The sequence below is a fragment of the Mastomys coucha genome, unplaced genomic scaffold, assembly GCF_008632895.1.
Source record: "Mastomys coucha isolate ucsf_1 unplaced genomic scaffold, UCSF_Mcou_1 pScaffold21, whole genome shotgun sequence".
Classification (NCBI taxonomy): Eukaryota; Metazoa; Chordata; class Mammalia; order Rodentia; family Muridae; genus Mastomys; species Mastomys coucha.
Window position 1 is genome coordinate 108,491,857 of NW_022196904.1, and position 12,693 is coordinate 108,504,549.

The following is a 12,693-nucleotide window of genomic DNA, read 5'->3' on the forward strand; positions in this document are numbered from 1 at the left end:
CCTGCAAGTCCCCTGTGACTCGTGGGGCCTGTGCCTCCCGGCTGGCTGCTCTGGTCTTAGAAACTCACAGGAGAGAAAATGGTGGCTCTCACCCGAGTCTCTGGGCTAAGGCACTCCTTGGAGGTAGGCCCTCCACTTGCAGGGAAGGGGCAGAGAAAGATGCTGATCCACCTCTGTCACTCAGAAGCTGAGAGGATCCTGTCCCTGCCACCCTGCAGCTCCCCTGGAACTCGTGGGGCCCCTGCCTCCTGGCTGGCCACTCAGGTCCTAGAAACTCACCAGAGAGAAAATGGTGGTTCTCACCCGAGTCTCTGGGCCAAGGCGCTCCCTGGAGGTAGGCCCTCCACCGGAGAGAAAATGGTGGCTCTCACCCGAGTCTCTGGGTTAAGGTGCTCCCTGGAGGTAGGCCCTCCACTTTCAGGGAAGGGGCAGAGAAAGACGCTGATCCACCTCTGTCACTTGGAAGCTGAGAGGATCCTGTCCCTGCCACCCTGCAGCTCCCCTGGGACTCGTGGGGCCTCAACATAATTGCTTTTAAAAATTAATTCAGAGATCACAAGACACAGCCAAGCCTGAGAACCAGGAACTAGCTGAGTCTTCAAATCCCAGGACTTGGGAAATTACCTAATCTCAAACCCCTAATTTTTGAGAAAACATTTAGAAAAAAAAATGTGTCTACATTGAGAATTGAGCTAGGAAGGGGCTATTCACAGATGGACAGAATTACACACATGAGAGTATATGTGTCCTACCACAAAGTCCTCAAAGGATTAGATAAGGATCTTCTTGTGTGTATGTGTGTAGGTGTGTGCACACATGCAAGACAGAAATTGACATTAGGTATTTTGCTGTCTTACTCTCCACCCCTTTGTTTTCTTGAGACAAGGTCTCTCCCTGAACCTGGTGCTCACCATCTAGCTGCCCAGAGAGCTCCAGGGATCTTCCTGTCTCTGCATCCCCAAGCCTGAAATTACAGATGCAGACAGCATTTATGTAGGTACTAAACTCATGCCCCAGCCCCTTTGCACTGTTCTGACTGAGCTATCTACCCAGCTTCTGTGGATCTCTTAGATAAGTCCTTTAGACATTTTGAGCCTTAGTTTCTTTGGCTATAAAATGGTTGTAGAGATAGTATCTCTCTATGAAGGTGCCTGCAGATAGCACAGCACTCCAGGCAACGCGCCCACACATGATGTGTTGAAATGGTCCTACCACTGTTATGTATTTGGGGCTGCTTGGGGCATTGTTATGAGTGCCTCTTTGTATCCTTGCATTCTCCAGAGAGGCATCTCCAGAACACCAATGTGTGAGGACCAGAAGTGGAGATTCAGTGGCCATCTACTTCACCAGTGGAACTACGGGGGCCCCCAAGATGGTGGAACATTCCCAGTGTAGCTATGGATTGGGTTTTGTGGCCAGTGGAAGGTATTGAAACAGCTTGGCTAGAAGGTCCAAAAACAAGGTGGGTGAGTGAACAGAGGGGAGAGTGTGAAGGAGGAAAAATATGGAAATGGAGGTCAGAGAGGAACCAGAGAGTTAGGTAGGGATGTGAAGGCTTTCCTCTGAGGAAGCACAGGACCTGTTTCTTTAACTTGCCTTCTTATCCTATGACGCAAGTACAAAGAAAGTGCTTAGTCAGCGTTTGTTGAGATCACAATTGAGTTGATGGATCTTGTCTAGATTTGACGAGCTTAAGTGGTACTTTCTGTGGTCTGAGCTCCAAATAATGAGATGTGAACAATAGTATCCATTCTAAAGGTGTAGGCTTTGATGAGGATGCTCTGACTCCCTCTCATTTTTGGCAGGAGGTGGATGGCCTTGACTGAGTCTGACATATTCTGGAACACAACTGACACTGGATGGGTGAAAGCAGCCTGGACTCTCTTCTCTGCCTGGTCCAATGGAGCTTGCATTTTTGTGCATGAGCTGCCCCAAGTTGATGCCAAAACTATTCTAAATGTAAGAAGAAAAATCTAGTACTTGGTTTCTGACCATTGCACACATTGGGCAAATGTCCTATCATTATGCAACTTCTCCGGGCCTTATTTTGAAACAGAGTCATACTGGATGACACAGGATAACTTTTAACCACAGGTCTTCTGCATTTGAGTCCCGAGAGTGGAGGTTCCAAGTGTGTGCCACCATGCCAAGCTCTGAATCACCTCTGTGTCCTGAGTGTGAATGACATGCATGTTTTAAGTGATATGAGAAATGTAGGAATCTAATGACAAATTCACTCAGAGCCTTTGTAATCTAGCAACCTCTAATCATGCCCATGCTCAAAATAGATCCCTAGGCATGAAAGCATTTCATCTCTCCAAACTTTACCAAAGCCTTTTATTACATGCCACACCTCTCTTTCCATCACCTTCTTTCCTATGCTCTTTCAAAACACAAACTATTTGTTAAAACTTTAGGTAAAATCCAAAGTCTAGTCCTCAGAGTGTGTGCCACTGTCCTTGTACCTTATTATGAGTTGTTCAGCCAACTGTAGACCCTGTACTTCCTGTCTTGTTTCCCTGGGGTCTTATCATGAAGGAAGAGGATTGACATCCCAAGACACTGAATACCTTTGCTCTCTCCTCTACATGGCCTTTTGTGAGATATCAATGAGCCTATCTCCCCATACCCATCTCTTTGAGACAAGCTGGGACAGATGTGGCAAGGAGTATGAGTATAGGTTTCTCCATTGGTCAAATTTGAACTCTCAGCCTAGTCTCCTGACTTCTTCAAGTCTCACTTTCTCTGTTTAAATTCTGGATTGTAATTTTTATTGATTGTCCACTGAATACCAGCCAGAGGCAAAGATACCATGTTCCTAATACACTAGCTGTTATTCACTCCCCATCATCATTGTTTGTGGAGGCTAGGTCAGCCACCTGTGCGGCTTTTCTCTTTACCATCCCCAGCCATGGCACTATATTCATGATCTACTAAAATTAACAGCTTTAGCACGAGCATTTATTATCTCATCATTTCCCATGGTAAGGAATCTGAGAGCAACTTTACCAACCAAGTGATTTCAGAGAAAAGAAGCCTTTGTAAAGGCTTCACCATGATCTCACCAAAGTACACCCATACTAACAGCAGCATTGCAGTGATTCATAGGAACTAAAAGGCAGGAGCAGCCCAAGTACTCATCAGAAACTGACTGGGAAAACCAAATATAGCACACACACACACACACACACACACACACACACATGCATGCATTGTGCAATAAATTCTCATTACCTTCTTCCCAGACTCATGATAACCGCTGCTCTTATTCTAGCTTCATAAACATGATTATTCCAGGTACCTTATATAAATGGAGTCATGTAGTGTATGGCCTTTGATGCCTGGCTTCTTTCACTTAGCATGAGGTCCTTCAGATTCATATTGTAGAGTGTCAGAATTTGCTTCCTTTTGAAGACTGACATGTGTGTGTGTGTGCACGTGTGTGTGCCTGCATGTGTGTGTGTGTGCGTGTACACAGACCCAGTTTGGAAAGGAAAATAATTCTGATGATGGATGGTTCCAGAGTACAAATAGCTTAAAAGTGAGTGGGATGGGTAAATGTATCATACACACACACACACACACACACACACACACACATCTAAGAACAGTTTATATTTCTGTGTGTTCACATGAATGCAGGTAAATAAGTATGTGTATGTGTATATGTGTATGTGTGTGTATGTATGTGTACATGTACATATACATGTACATTTATGTGTGGAGTCCAGTGGTTCTCTTTAAATGTTATTCTTCAGGTGGTACCCACTTTATTTTTGGCCTGGAGTTTGTCTTTTTGGCTGTCACCACTGGCCAGTAAGTCTCAGGGATCTACCTGTCTCTGCATACACTATCACACCTGACTCTTGGTTTGGGTTCTAGGGACCAAACTGGGAATCTTATGCTTGCGCTTATTGAAGCATCTCCCACAATATCCAATAATTTTTATAAAGATATCTAGGAATGCAGTCATCTCAGAGTATGGTTAAGCCTGAGTAATCTGTTTAAATTTTGGATTGTAGCTTTTATTGATTGTCCATTGAATACTGGCCAGAGGCATCATTTCCTCACTGTCTGTTGAGGACAGCTAGAATGTATTCACAACCTAGAATGAGGTTCTTCAGAATGAGTCACTCAAGAGGGGGAGAGATGTAGGAACATTTAAGACAAAAGCTGTCCTCTTTCTATAATCTAATAACTCAAGTGACTCCCACAATGTCAACAGGATGCTATTGGTCCCAAGGACCAATCTTGGAGCAGTGTAAGAGGAGACCCCATAAAGGTACAAATACTAGAAGGTGGACTATAGAGGTTACCTTGACAGATAGATGTCAGGCATAGTTTTCTACTCTGCTTTGTCAATGTGACTGTGGAGATCCATTTCACCCATCCTATTTCACCTGAGTGTCTCTGAGAAAATGTGCCCTTCTTGTTTTGTTTAGACTCTTTGCAGGTTCCCAATAACCACCATTTGCTGTGTTCCAACCCTCTTCCGGCTGCTTGTACAAGAGGATCTGACAAGGTACAGCCTCGGCTTGGCACTTACCTGGTCCTCATATGAGGACTCATGTTTGGCGCTCACAGGATCCTCATATGAGGACCCACATCCACCTTTCAATCCAACTCTTTTTCCTGTTTCTCTAACTTTGTCTTCCTGGGAATTTCTTGCTTCACCTCTGTCTGCCTACTTCTTCATGTATCTCTCTTTGTCCTTATCTGTTATATTTCACACACACACACTCTCTAATATCTTACATTAAGCTTTTAAACATAATTTTATGGATCTTCAGAATACATACTCAGAGAAAACTGAAAGGATTTAAGGCAATTCAAAATTTTAACCCTTGAGGTAACGTGTATCACATGTGTCACACCCACAGGCTAGTTCCTTAGCATTTTCTGTGACTTGTGTCATGAAGATTGTTGGATTTCCACTGATCATCTATAGAATAGGGTTGGTAGCCAAGGATGTTTCATTTACTTAGACTAACAAGCTCACTCACTCTATCTCCAGACCCAAATTACCCCAAGCCAACCATTCCTAGGTATCTGCCTTGGGATACCCAAACAAAGTTGACAACACTGTGAATGGCTCTTATCCTGGGTAAATACAAACAACATCCACTAGTTGGGCTGGGCTATTTGCAGGGGTATTGGATGAGTCCCCTCATCTTTCAGTAACTTGCCAATACCAACCATGTCTCCTGTTTCTATCCTCTCCCAAGGCAGTGTCTTCCTTAATCATACTCCCTGGTCATTAAATACTCCAAAGAAGGGAACATTTGCATGATTTTAAATGTATTCCTCTGAATATAAGATTCTATCTCATTCATTCCTTTCTTGTGAGTATTTCCACACTGTTATTTTGTCTGGAAGCAGTCCCTGGGTAATTCTTCAAGACCAATTAGATGCTACTGAGCAATACTAAGTAATCTAATTGAATCAGTGCAGTACAACTGGGAGAAGAATGTAATCCAAAATGTACTTATATTTAGTGTAATTTTTAAACTGACTGACAGGTTGCTATTTATTTAATATCTTTGAAAATTTTATACCCATTCTTCACAATTGGGGAATTCTTAGAAGACTATTTTTAATCTATTAAAATTATTGATTTATTACTTTCAATCAGATCATTGCCTCTATGGATTTATTATCAATTAGTTTGCTTTTAGGTAGATTAATTTGGACAATCCACTGTTGTGCCCAGACCTATCATATGAATCTGATTGTAGCCCAAATTCTGACAGGATTGATTTGCCTCTGTGGACTCCAGCTGCAGAGAGAGTTTGGATCACTTGGAGCGACTGTGGGACAGAAGGGAGCTTACCTTCTAGTGACTTTGGGGCTCTGGACCTCTAGCAATGCTAGGGGGTAGGTAGGAATGTTTATGATGTAGATGACCTTGTCTCCCTGTTTGAGAAAGGTACAAGTTCCAATGCCTGAGGCACTGTTTGACGGGTGGAGAGGCCCTCAACCCTGATGTGAGGGACAAGTGGAAGAGCCAGACAGGCCTAGAACTCCATGAAGGCTACGGACAATCAGAAACAGTGAGTTGGTGTCTCAGGCTACCTTATCAGAGCCCTCAACCCATCATAGAGGATCAATGACCAGCAGCAGTTCCTCACCTCTCCCTGATACCTGTCAGAAACTGCCCTGACTCTAGAGCACTGAAACTGGTGAGGGAACACCATTAGACATGCCTCCTTTTGGTTTTAAGGGAGTCATGGGTAATTTTCCAAATGCCATGGCCCTGCAAAGCATCTTTCCATGATTATTCCTTTTGTAGTTATGACAAACTATCTGGCAGAAATGAAGAGGTCCATCATCACACCCATGTTCAGACTGGTCTTCCTTTCTCAGAGACACAGTGCCCTCTAGAGGGTTCTAAATTCACTCCAGTTGACCATAAAGATTAATATTTATAATTGCTCAAAGAAGTTGTTACCCCAGAATAGCCCACGATGTCTTTTTTAGTAAAATCTTGAGCAGTGAACCCTACAGCCATCTTGGCAAGATGTGGAAGGGAGTGAATCTTTGAGCTAAATGGCACAATTTAGGTCTCCACCCATGAAGGATTGTTGACTGGGAAAAGAGGATAAAAAAAATTTAAGGGAAAGGAAGGAAAGAGTATGAAAGTGAGGGAAAGAAAGACAGGAGAAGAAAGAGGAGGAAGGAGAACTAGATGGCAGATGAGAGCAAGTATGGACCAAGAGGATGAGGCTTCCCCTGGTTGACACTGGTTTCTCTGCAGGTCGTCATCTGTGGCAATTCAAGAGACTTAACAATCAAGTCTGGATCTATGGGGAAAGCAAGCCCACCTTATGATGTGCAGGTCGGCATCTTCTGCTGACAGTGCACAGAGCAATCTATGTTCTGGGGGATACAGGGTGGGCTTTTGGGTACAGTTGCTGTATAAAGGATGCTCAGAGGCCATGCTATGATCCCTCTTTCAGATTGTAGATGAGGAGGGCAATGTCCTGCCTCCAGGAAAGGAGGGAAATATTGCTGTCCGCATCAAACCTACTAGACCCTTCTGTTTCTTCAACTGCTATCTGGTAAGTTGTAGGGAACAGCTGTGAGGAGTCACAGCAATCACTGCATGTCAAACCTTGAGAAGCACATTTTGTAAATATCCATAGTTTAGCCCTTATAGTAACTGCATTAAGTTGGTTGCTACTGTTAGTGATCAGGGATACTGCTGTTAATAAGGAAGGTACAAAAGTGGAATATAACTTATATGCAAGGTTCTATGCTTAGACAAGAGTGTATTGAGAGCACGAACACATGGCAACTTCATCGTGATTAAAACAGATAGGAAACGTTAAAGTTCAAGGAAGTGAAGGTTCTTACCAAAGAGCCAACTGTAAGGTGGTGTCAGACCAAGTTTTCAAGATGTTTCTTTGGTTTGTTGGTTGAACTTGTATCTTTGGATTTTAGTTCAAGGTTCCAAAATATGATAGTAATTATCTATCCTCTAGACATACTTTGGCTAGAACCTCTTCCTATTCTTTTCTGTAAAACTCTCAAACCTGGATGTGCATTCAAAACACCCTGGTAGCTTCAACTACTCCTGATGCCTACGTACCACTTAAACCAAATCAACTAAATTTTGGAATGATGAGGGTCAGGTCCCTGAGTAATTCAAAAGAACAGCCAAGGATTAAGAACTACTTGTCACAGAGATACCACGTAGCTCATATACTAAGCTGACTTAATGTACATTTTAAAATCAACTTGTCAAGACCCATGAAAACATTCATTAGTAATTTAATTGGATTTTGCATTAAGTCTATAAATCAACCTAGAAGAAGCTGACTGTCCACTCATTCTTTCTAATTTTCTTACACTAATTAATTTGTGAGTGTGTGTGTGTGTGAGAGAGAGTATGTGTGTGTGCGTGTGTGAGTGTGTGTGTGTGAGTGTATGAGTGTTTGTGTGTGTGAGTGTGTGTGTGTGAGTGTGTGTGTGTGTGTGTGTGTGTGTGTGTGTGTGTGTGTGTTTGGGTACATGCATGTGCCAGAGTGTGTATGTGGAGGTCAAAAGACAGCTTGGAGAAGTCAGTTCTCTGCTTTTACCATGTGGGTTTGTGAATTAAACTCAGATGATCAGACTTGGTAGCAAGCACTCTCAACTTCGCAGCTCCTATTCGTTCTTTCTGTCTTTCCACTTGTCTATATCTGCTTTAATGTTCTGTAGACTAGTAAGAGCTCCAGGCCTCTACCTCACAGACTGTTGTTAAGATACACATTTTAGATATTCAACAATAGTTTAGTTTTTTCTCAAAATGTATTTTTGAATGTAGATAAAATTTACTTGTTTAAAACAATATGCACCCTTGGCAAGTATATAGTCCAGTGACTTCTGAAAATGTGTATACCTATGTGGTCACCTCTGCCATTAAGCTATGAACACTGACCTAACCTTTCACTGTTCCACGAGATCCTTTACATTCAACCCTCTTTATCTCAGAAGCAACCGGAAAATTGTCATTACTATATAGCAATTTTGTTTTCTTTTTAAAATCTATACATGGAATCATAAAAGATCTATTTTTTTGTATCTTAGACTCAGGATAATTTATTTGCCAGTCAGCCACATTTTTGCATGCATTAGTAAGTTTTTCTTTCTATTAAATAGTAATGTTTTCTTTAGAATTTTTGGAATTAGGCTGAAGAGTTAGCTTTATGAGTAAAGCATCTACCTTGCAAGCTTGGGGACCTGAGTTTGAATCCTCAGAACCCACCTAAAGCTCCACATGGTAGCATGAGTGTCTGAAATCCCAGTTCCTAAGAGGAGATGGTAACAAGAATCCCAGGAAGCTCATGGGCCAGCTAGCCCAGTGCGTGCAGTGCAAATAAGCAATAAAAGACCCATTTATAACAAAGTCAGGAAGGATTGACACCTAAAACTGTCTCTGACCTCCACTAATGGCATTTGTCTACATCTACACACACACCAATGCACATGAGTACATGCGCACGCACACTCATACAAGTAATTTTAGAATCATAACTTGACTTTTTCTTTACTCTATCACTGGGGTTTCAAGGCCTTTACTTTCATTCTCCTGGTCTCAGAGTTCTTGCTTATCCAACACCAGTTGCCCTGTGTGTACCCTCCTGAGTTCACCTCTTCAAAGGATGCTCATTTGTGGTTGCTTTGTATCCCACCTGGCAGCTCTCATTTAATTAAAAGAGGGAAGAGGAGACAAATCTGCAGGACTCCAGCCTCCTGTGTAGAAAGTTCTGGACAGCTTAAGCCTTGAGAATCAATAGAGTACCTGTTGAAGGGTGGCTGGCCCCTGCTGTGCTCCCCAGTCAAGGACTGGCCTAAGTGGTTGTTCCCAAATGATCCTCCATGGATTTGCCTCCTTCCCTCATCTTCTAGGACAACCCTGAGAAGACAGCAGCATCAGAACAAGGAGACTTTTACATCACTGGGGACCGAGCACACATGGATGAGGATGGCTACTTTTGGTTCTTGGGGAGAAATGATGATGTAATCAACTCTGCAAGGTCAGTTAGCTCTTCCTCTCCTTGAGCATCCATATGGGAAGGGAAGCCATGTGAAAAAGTTTCCTTTTCTCTTCCAGCTACCGGATTGGACCTGTTGAAGTAGAGAGCGCCCTTGCTGAGCATCCAGCTGTCCTGGAGTCTGCTGTGGTCAGCAGCCCAGACCCCATCCGGGGAGAGGTAAGTCTTGAGGCAAGAACAGAGCCTCATTGTTTTCTACTTGTTAGCACCCAAAGGAACAAGAGGAATATGGAATGGTAGGTCCCTCCTTTGGTCTCAGCCTGTGAGACCAAAACCACAAAGCTGAAACCTTTAGAATCATAAATGCACTCTACAAAGACAAGACGGGAAATGCAAAATTTAGTTTTACTTGGACAGCAGACAATCCAAGCAATCCAAATGAGGTTGAACACAGTCTGGCACACAATAGGTGCTCAGTAAATATTTAATAGTAATCATAGTATGAGATAGATCTTCTTAAAAGCCAGATTTGTCTGAATACAAAATGATAGTGAGCTCACACCTTTGGGAAGTATGCAGAAGTTTGGGAAGTATACAGAGTTTAATATTGGTGTAGACATGCAACCAAGTGGCCTTTTAAACTCTTCCATTGCTGTCAGAAAGTATTTTTTACTTTATTTTGAGGTTATAATATACCAACATCATTTCTCCCTTCTTTTCCCTCCCTCTAGCCCCTCCCATATACCCCTTCTTGCCCCCTTTCAAATGTATGGCCTCTTCTATCATTGTTATTACATGCATATACATATATATTCCTAAATATAACCTGCTCAGTCTGTATGATGATATTACTTGTATACATGTTTTCAGGGCTGATTGTTTGGTATTGGATAACCAATTGGTGTATTCTTCCCGGGGGAAGACTATTTCTCCCATTCAGCACATTCCCCAGTTACTTGTAATTCACAGGTGTTGACACCTGTGGGCTTTCTCCTGTCTTCACTGGCATGTCTATTGGTATTGTCCTTGTTCGGTTCATGTTGAGGCAGTCATGTTAGTGAGACTTTATGGGTATAGCCTCTGACATTATTAGGAGACTAGGTATTTTTAAAATGCACTTATTTGTGTGTGTGTGTGTGTGTGTGTGTGTGTGTGTGTGTGCTTGTATGTGTGTGTGTGAATAAATGTACACATGTATTACAGCACATGCATGGAGGTCAGAGGACAACATGCAAGAGTAAAATCATGTAGGCTCCATATAATGAGCCCAAGTCGTCAGGCTCAGCTTCAAACACATTTACCCTCTAAGCCATTTTGACAGCCTAGGAATTGTGTTCTGAACAGTTGTTTCCTCTTTATCAGGAGGCAAATTCCAGGAGAAACCTGGGCAGACAAAGTCAAGGTGCAGAGAATGCTCCTTGGAATGACTGAAACAGAAATGGTATAGCTCCGTGTTTGCTGATGGGAAACTTACATGCAGCACTCTCCAAAGACCAGAGGCCCTTGAACAGGGCTATATTTTTCTCAGTTCCACCTGAACAGCCCCTCCTCCTCTATCCTTCTGCAGAAAAAATGAGAAGTAAATGTCATTGGGAAGATACTTACCCCAGTGTCTTTGCATCTTACCGGAATCAGTGTTGGCTTCTAATGGAGCCATTATAAGTATGGCATAGAAGATGAGGCTCCAGAATGAGTCCATGAAAGCCAATGCTTTAGTGCTTTAGTATGAACAGGCAGGAAACAGAAAATAGTTCATGTCACTGTCTGTGCTCGAGGATCATGCTTAAGTTTAAGTAGGCACGTAGGCACAAGGCTAGCTTGAGGAGAAAAACATCATAACCGAAGGCTTGATCCCTTCTGGGGTTCTCTCCCTGCAGGTAGTAAAGGCGTTTATAGTCCTTTCTCCAGCCTATGCATCTCATGATCCAGAAGCCCTGACCAAGGAACTCCAGGAGCATGTGAAGACAGTGACTGCTCCATACAAGTACCCCAGGAAGGTAAACGCTCAGGGTCCTAAGACATAAGCTGGGGAACCAAATGCATCCCTGCTCCCTGGCCTGGCCTCCTGGGCCGGGCTCTGCCCTGAAGATGTACATACCCCAGTTGATGCTTCAACCTTATTTGCTCCAAACATGAGCAGTTTTAACTGTTTTCACATGGGGAAAACCCTAACTTGTGGGAGCTTTCCATAGAAGTCATGAAAATAACAAGTCAAGACAACAGTCCCTCTGGGAAATGTTGGTTTTAAGCGTGATTGTACGTGTTTGTTTGGTCTCCAGGTGGCTTTTATTTCGGAGCTGCCAAAGACAGTTTCTGGAAAGATCCTAAGGAGTAAATTGAGAAACCAAGAGTGGGGGAGATGAGGTGAAACCCAAGAAAGATGCTGTGGTGCTCTGAAGGTTCTGAAGGAAAAGGAAGTGGTGCAGGCCAGCTCCTGCTTGGAGTATTATCCCTTCAAAGAATAGGCATCAAAGATGGTCAGCTTCCAAATGGGCATTTTGGGATAATGCTGGAAAATGCAAGAGCATCCCTGGTTCAGAGCTCACAGACACAGTCCAGTCCAGCAAATGCCCTACAGCTTAACTTCCCTCTCTGAAGACATCCTCAGCATTGCTTTTACTAAGAGAATTCTGTTGTTCCTGGGACAGATGAATCAGCACAACCTTGGGCATGCTTGGTTTCATTGTGCCAGCGGGAATGTACACTGTGACCCTTTGGATGAAGTCATTTGGCAACAGCATCTGGGTCATAACATTGACCATACCCTTCAATTTAGAAGTCGCACTTTTGGGACTCACTATAAAAGAAAAGATTCAAAATGGAGAAAACATTTGATATACAAAGGTATTCAGTAAAGTAGTGTTTAAAACTGAAAACACACACAACTTCCAAAGCAATAGAGAAATAATTAAATCAATCAGCTAACGCAACTATTCAAGAACTTAGGTATAGCCTGTGTCCTGGGTCGGGGAAGGGGAACATAAGCTATATTAAAGTTTAAATGGAAAACTGCCACTGGGAAGCTGCTGCAAAGAACACATTGGAGACATAACTGCTCCCTTTCCTTAGATACTTGCCATATCCCAGGTTTTCTTAAGTAGAAACATCTAATTTAATGAACAAGTTATTTTAGAGAGCAATCTTTTCTTCTGGACCTGGGAGATGGTGCTAATCATAAAGAACCTCCTGGGTACGCATTAACACCCAATTTTCAGAG

The 12,693-nt window shown here is 42.9% G+C and overlaps 1 protein-coding gene across 5 annotated transcripts in view; it reads left to right on the forward strand.

Annotated features, from left to right (window-relative positions):
* The window catches only part of Acsm5 (acyl-CoA synthetase medium chain family member 5), a 25,594-nt gene extending 13,106 nt beyond the window's left edge, over nucleotides 1-12,488 (forward strand). For all 5 annotated transcript variants that reach the window (XM_031388065.1, XM_031388066.1, XM_031388069.1 and 2 more), the window contains 10 exons: nucleotides 1,282-1,425; nucleotides 1,806-1,959; nucleotides 4,443-4,522; nucleotides 5,927-6,050; nucleotides 6,755-6,835; nucleotides 6,957-7,058; nucleotides 9,391-9,518; nucleotides 9,596-9,695; nucleotides 11,354-11,473; nucleotides 11,756-12,488. In XM_031388065.1, the coding sequence (XP_031243925.1) occupies nucleotides 1,282-1,425; nucleotides 1,806-1,959; nucleotides 4,443-4,522; nucleotides 5,927-6,050; nucleotides 6,755-6,835; nucleotides 6,957-7,058; nucleotides 9,391-9,518; nucleotides 9,596-9,695; nucleotides 11,354-11,473; nucleotides 11,756-11,839 (1,117 nt within the window). In that variant the 3' untranslated portion in view covers nucleotides 11,840-12,488. The remainder of the gene's footprint in view (nucleotides 1-1,281; nucleotides 1,426-1,805; nucleotides 1,960-4,442; nucleotides 4,523-5,926; nucleotides 6,051-6,754; nucleotides 6,836-6,956; nucleotides 7,059-9,390; nucleotides 9,519-9,595; nucleotides 9,696-11,353; nucleotides 11,474-11,755) is intronic.
* The last annotated feature ends 205 nt before the right edge of the window (nucleotides 12,489-12,693 follow it).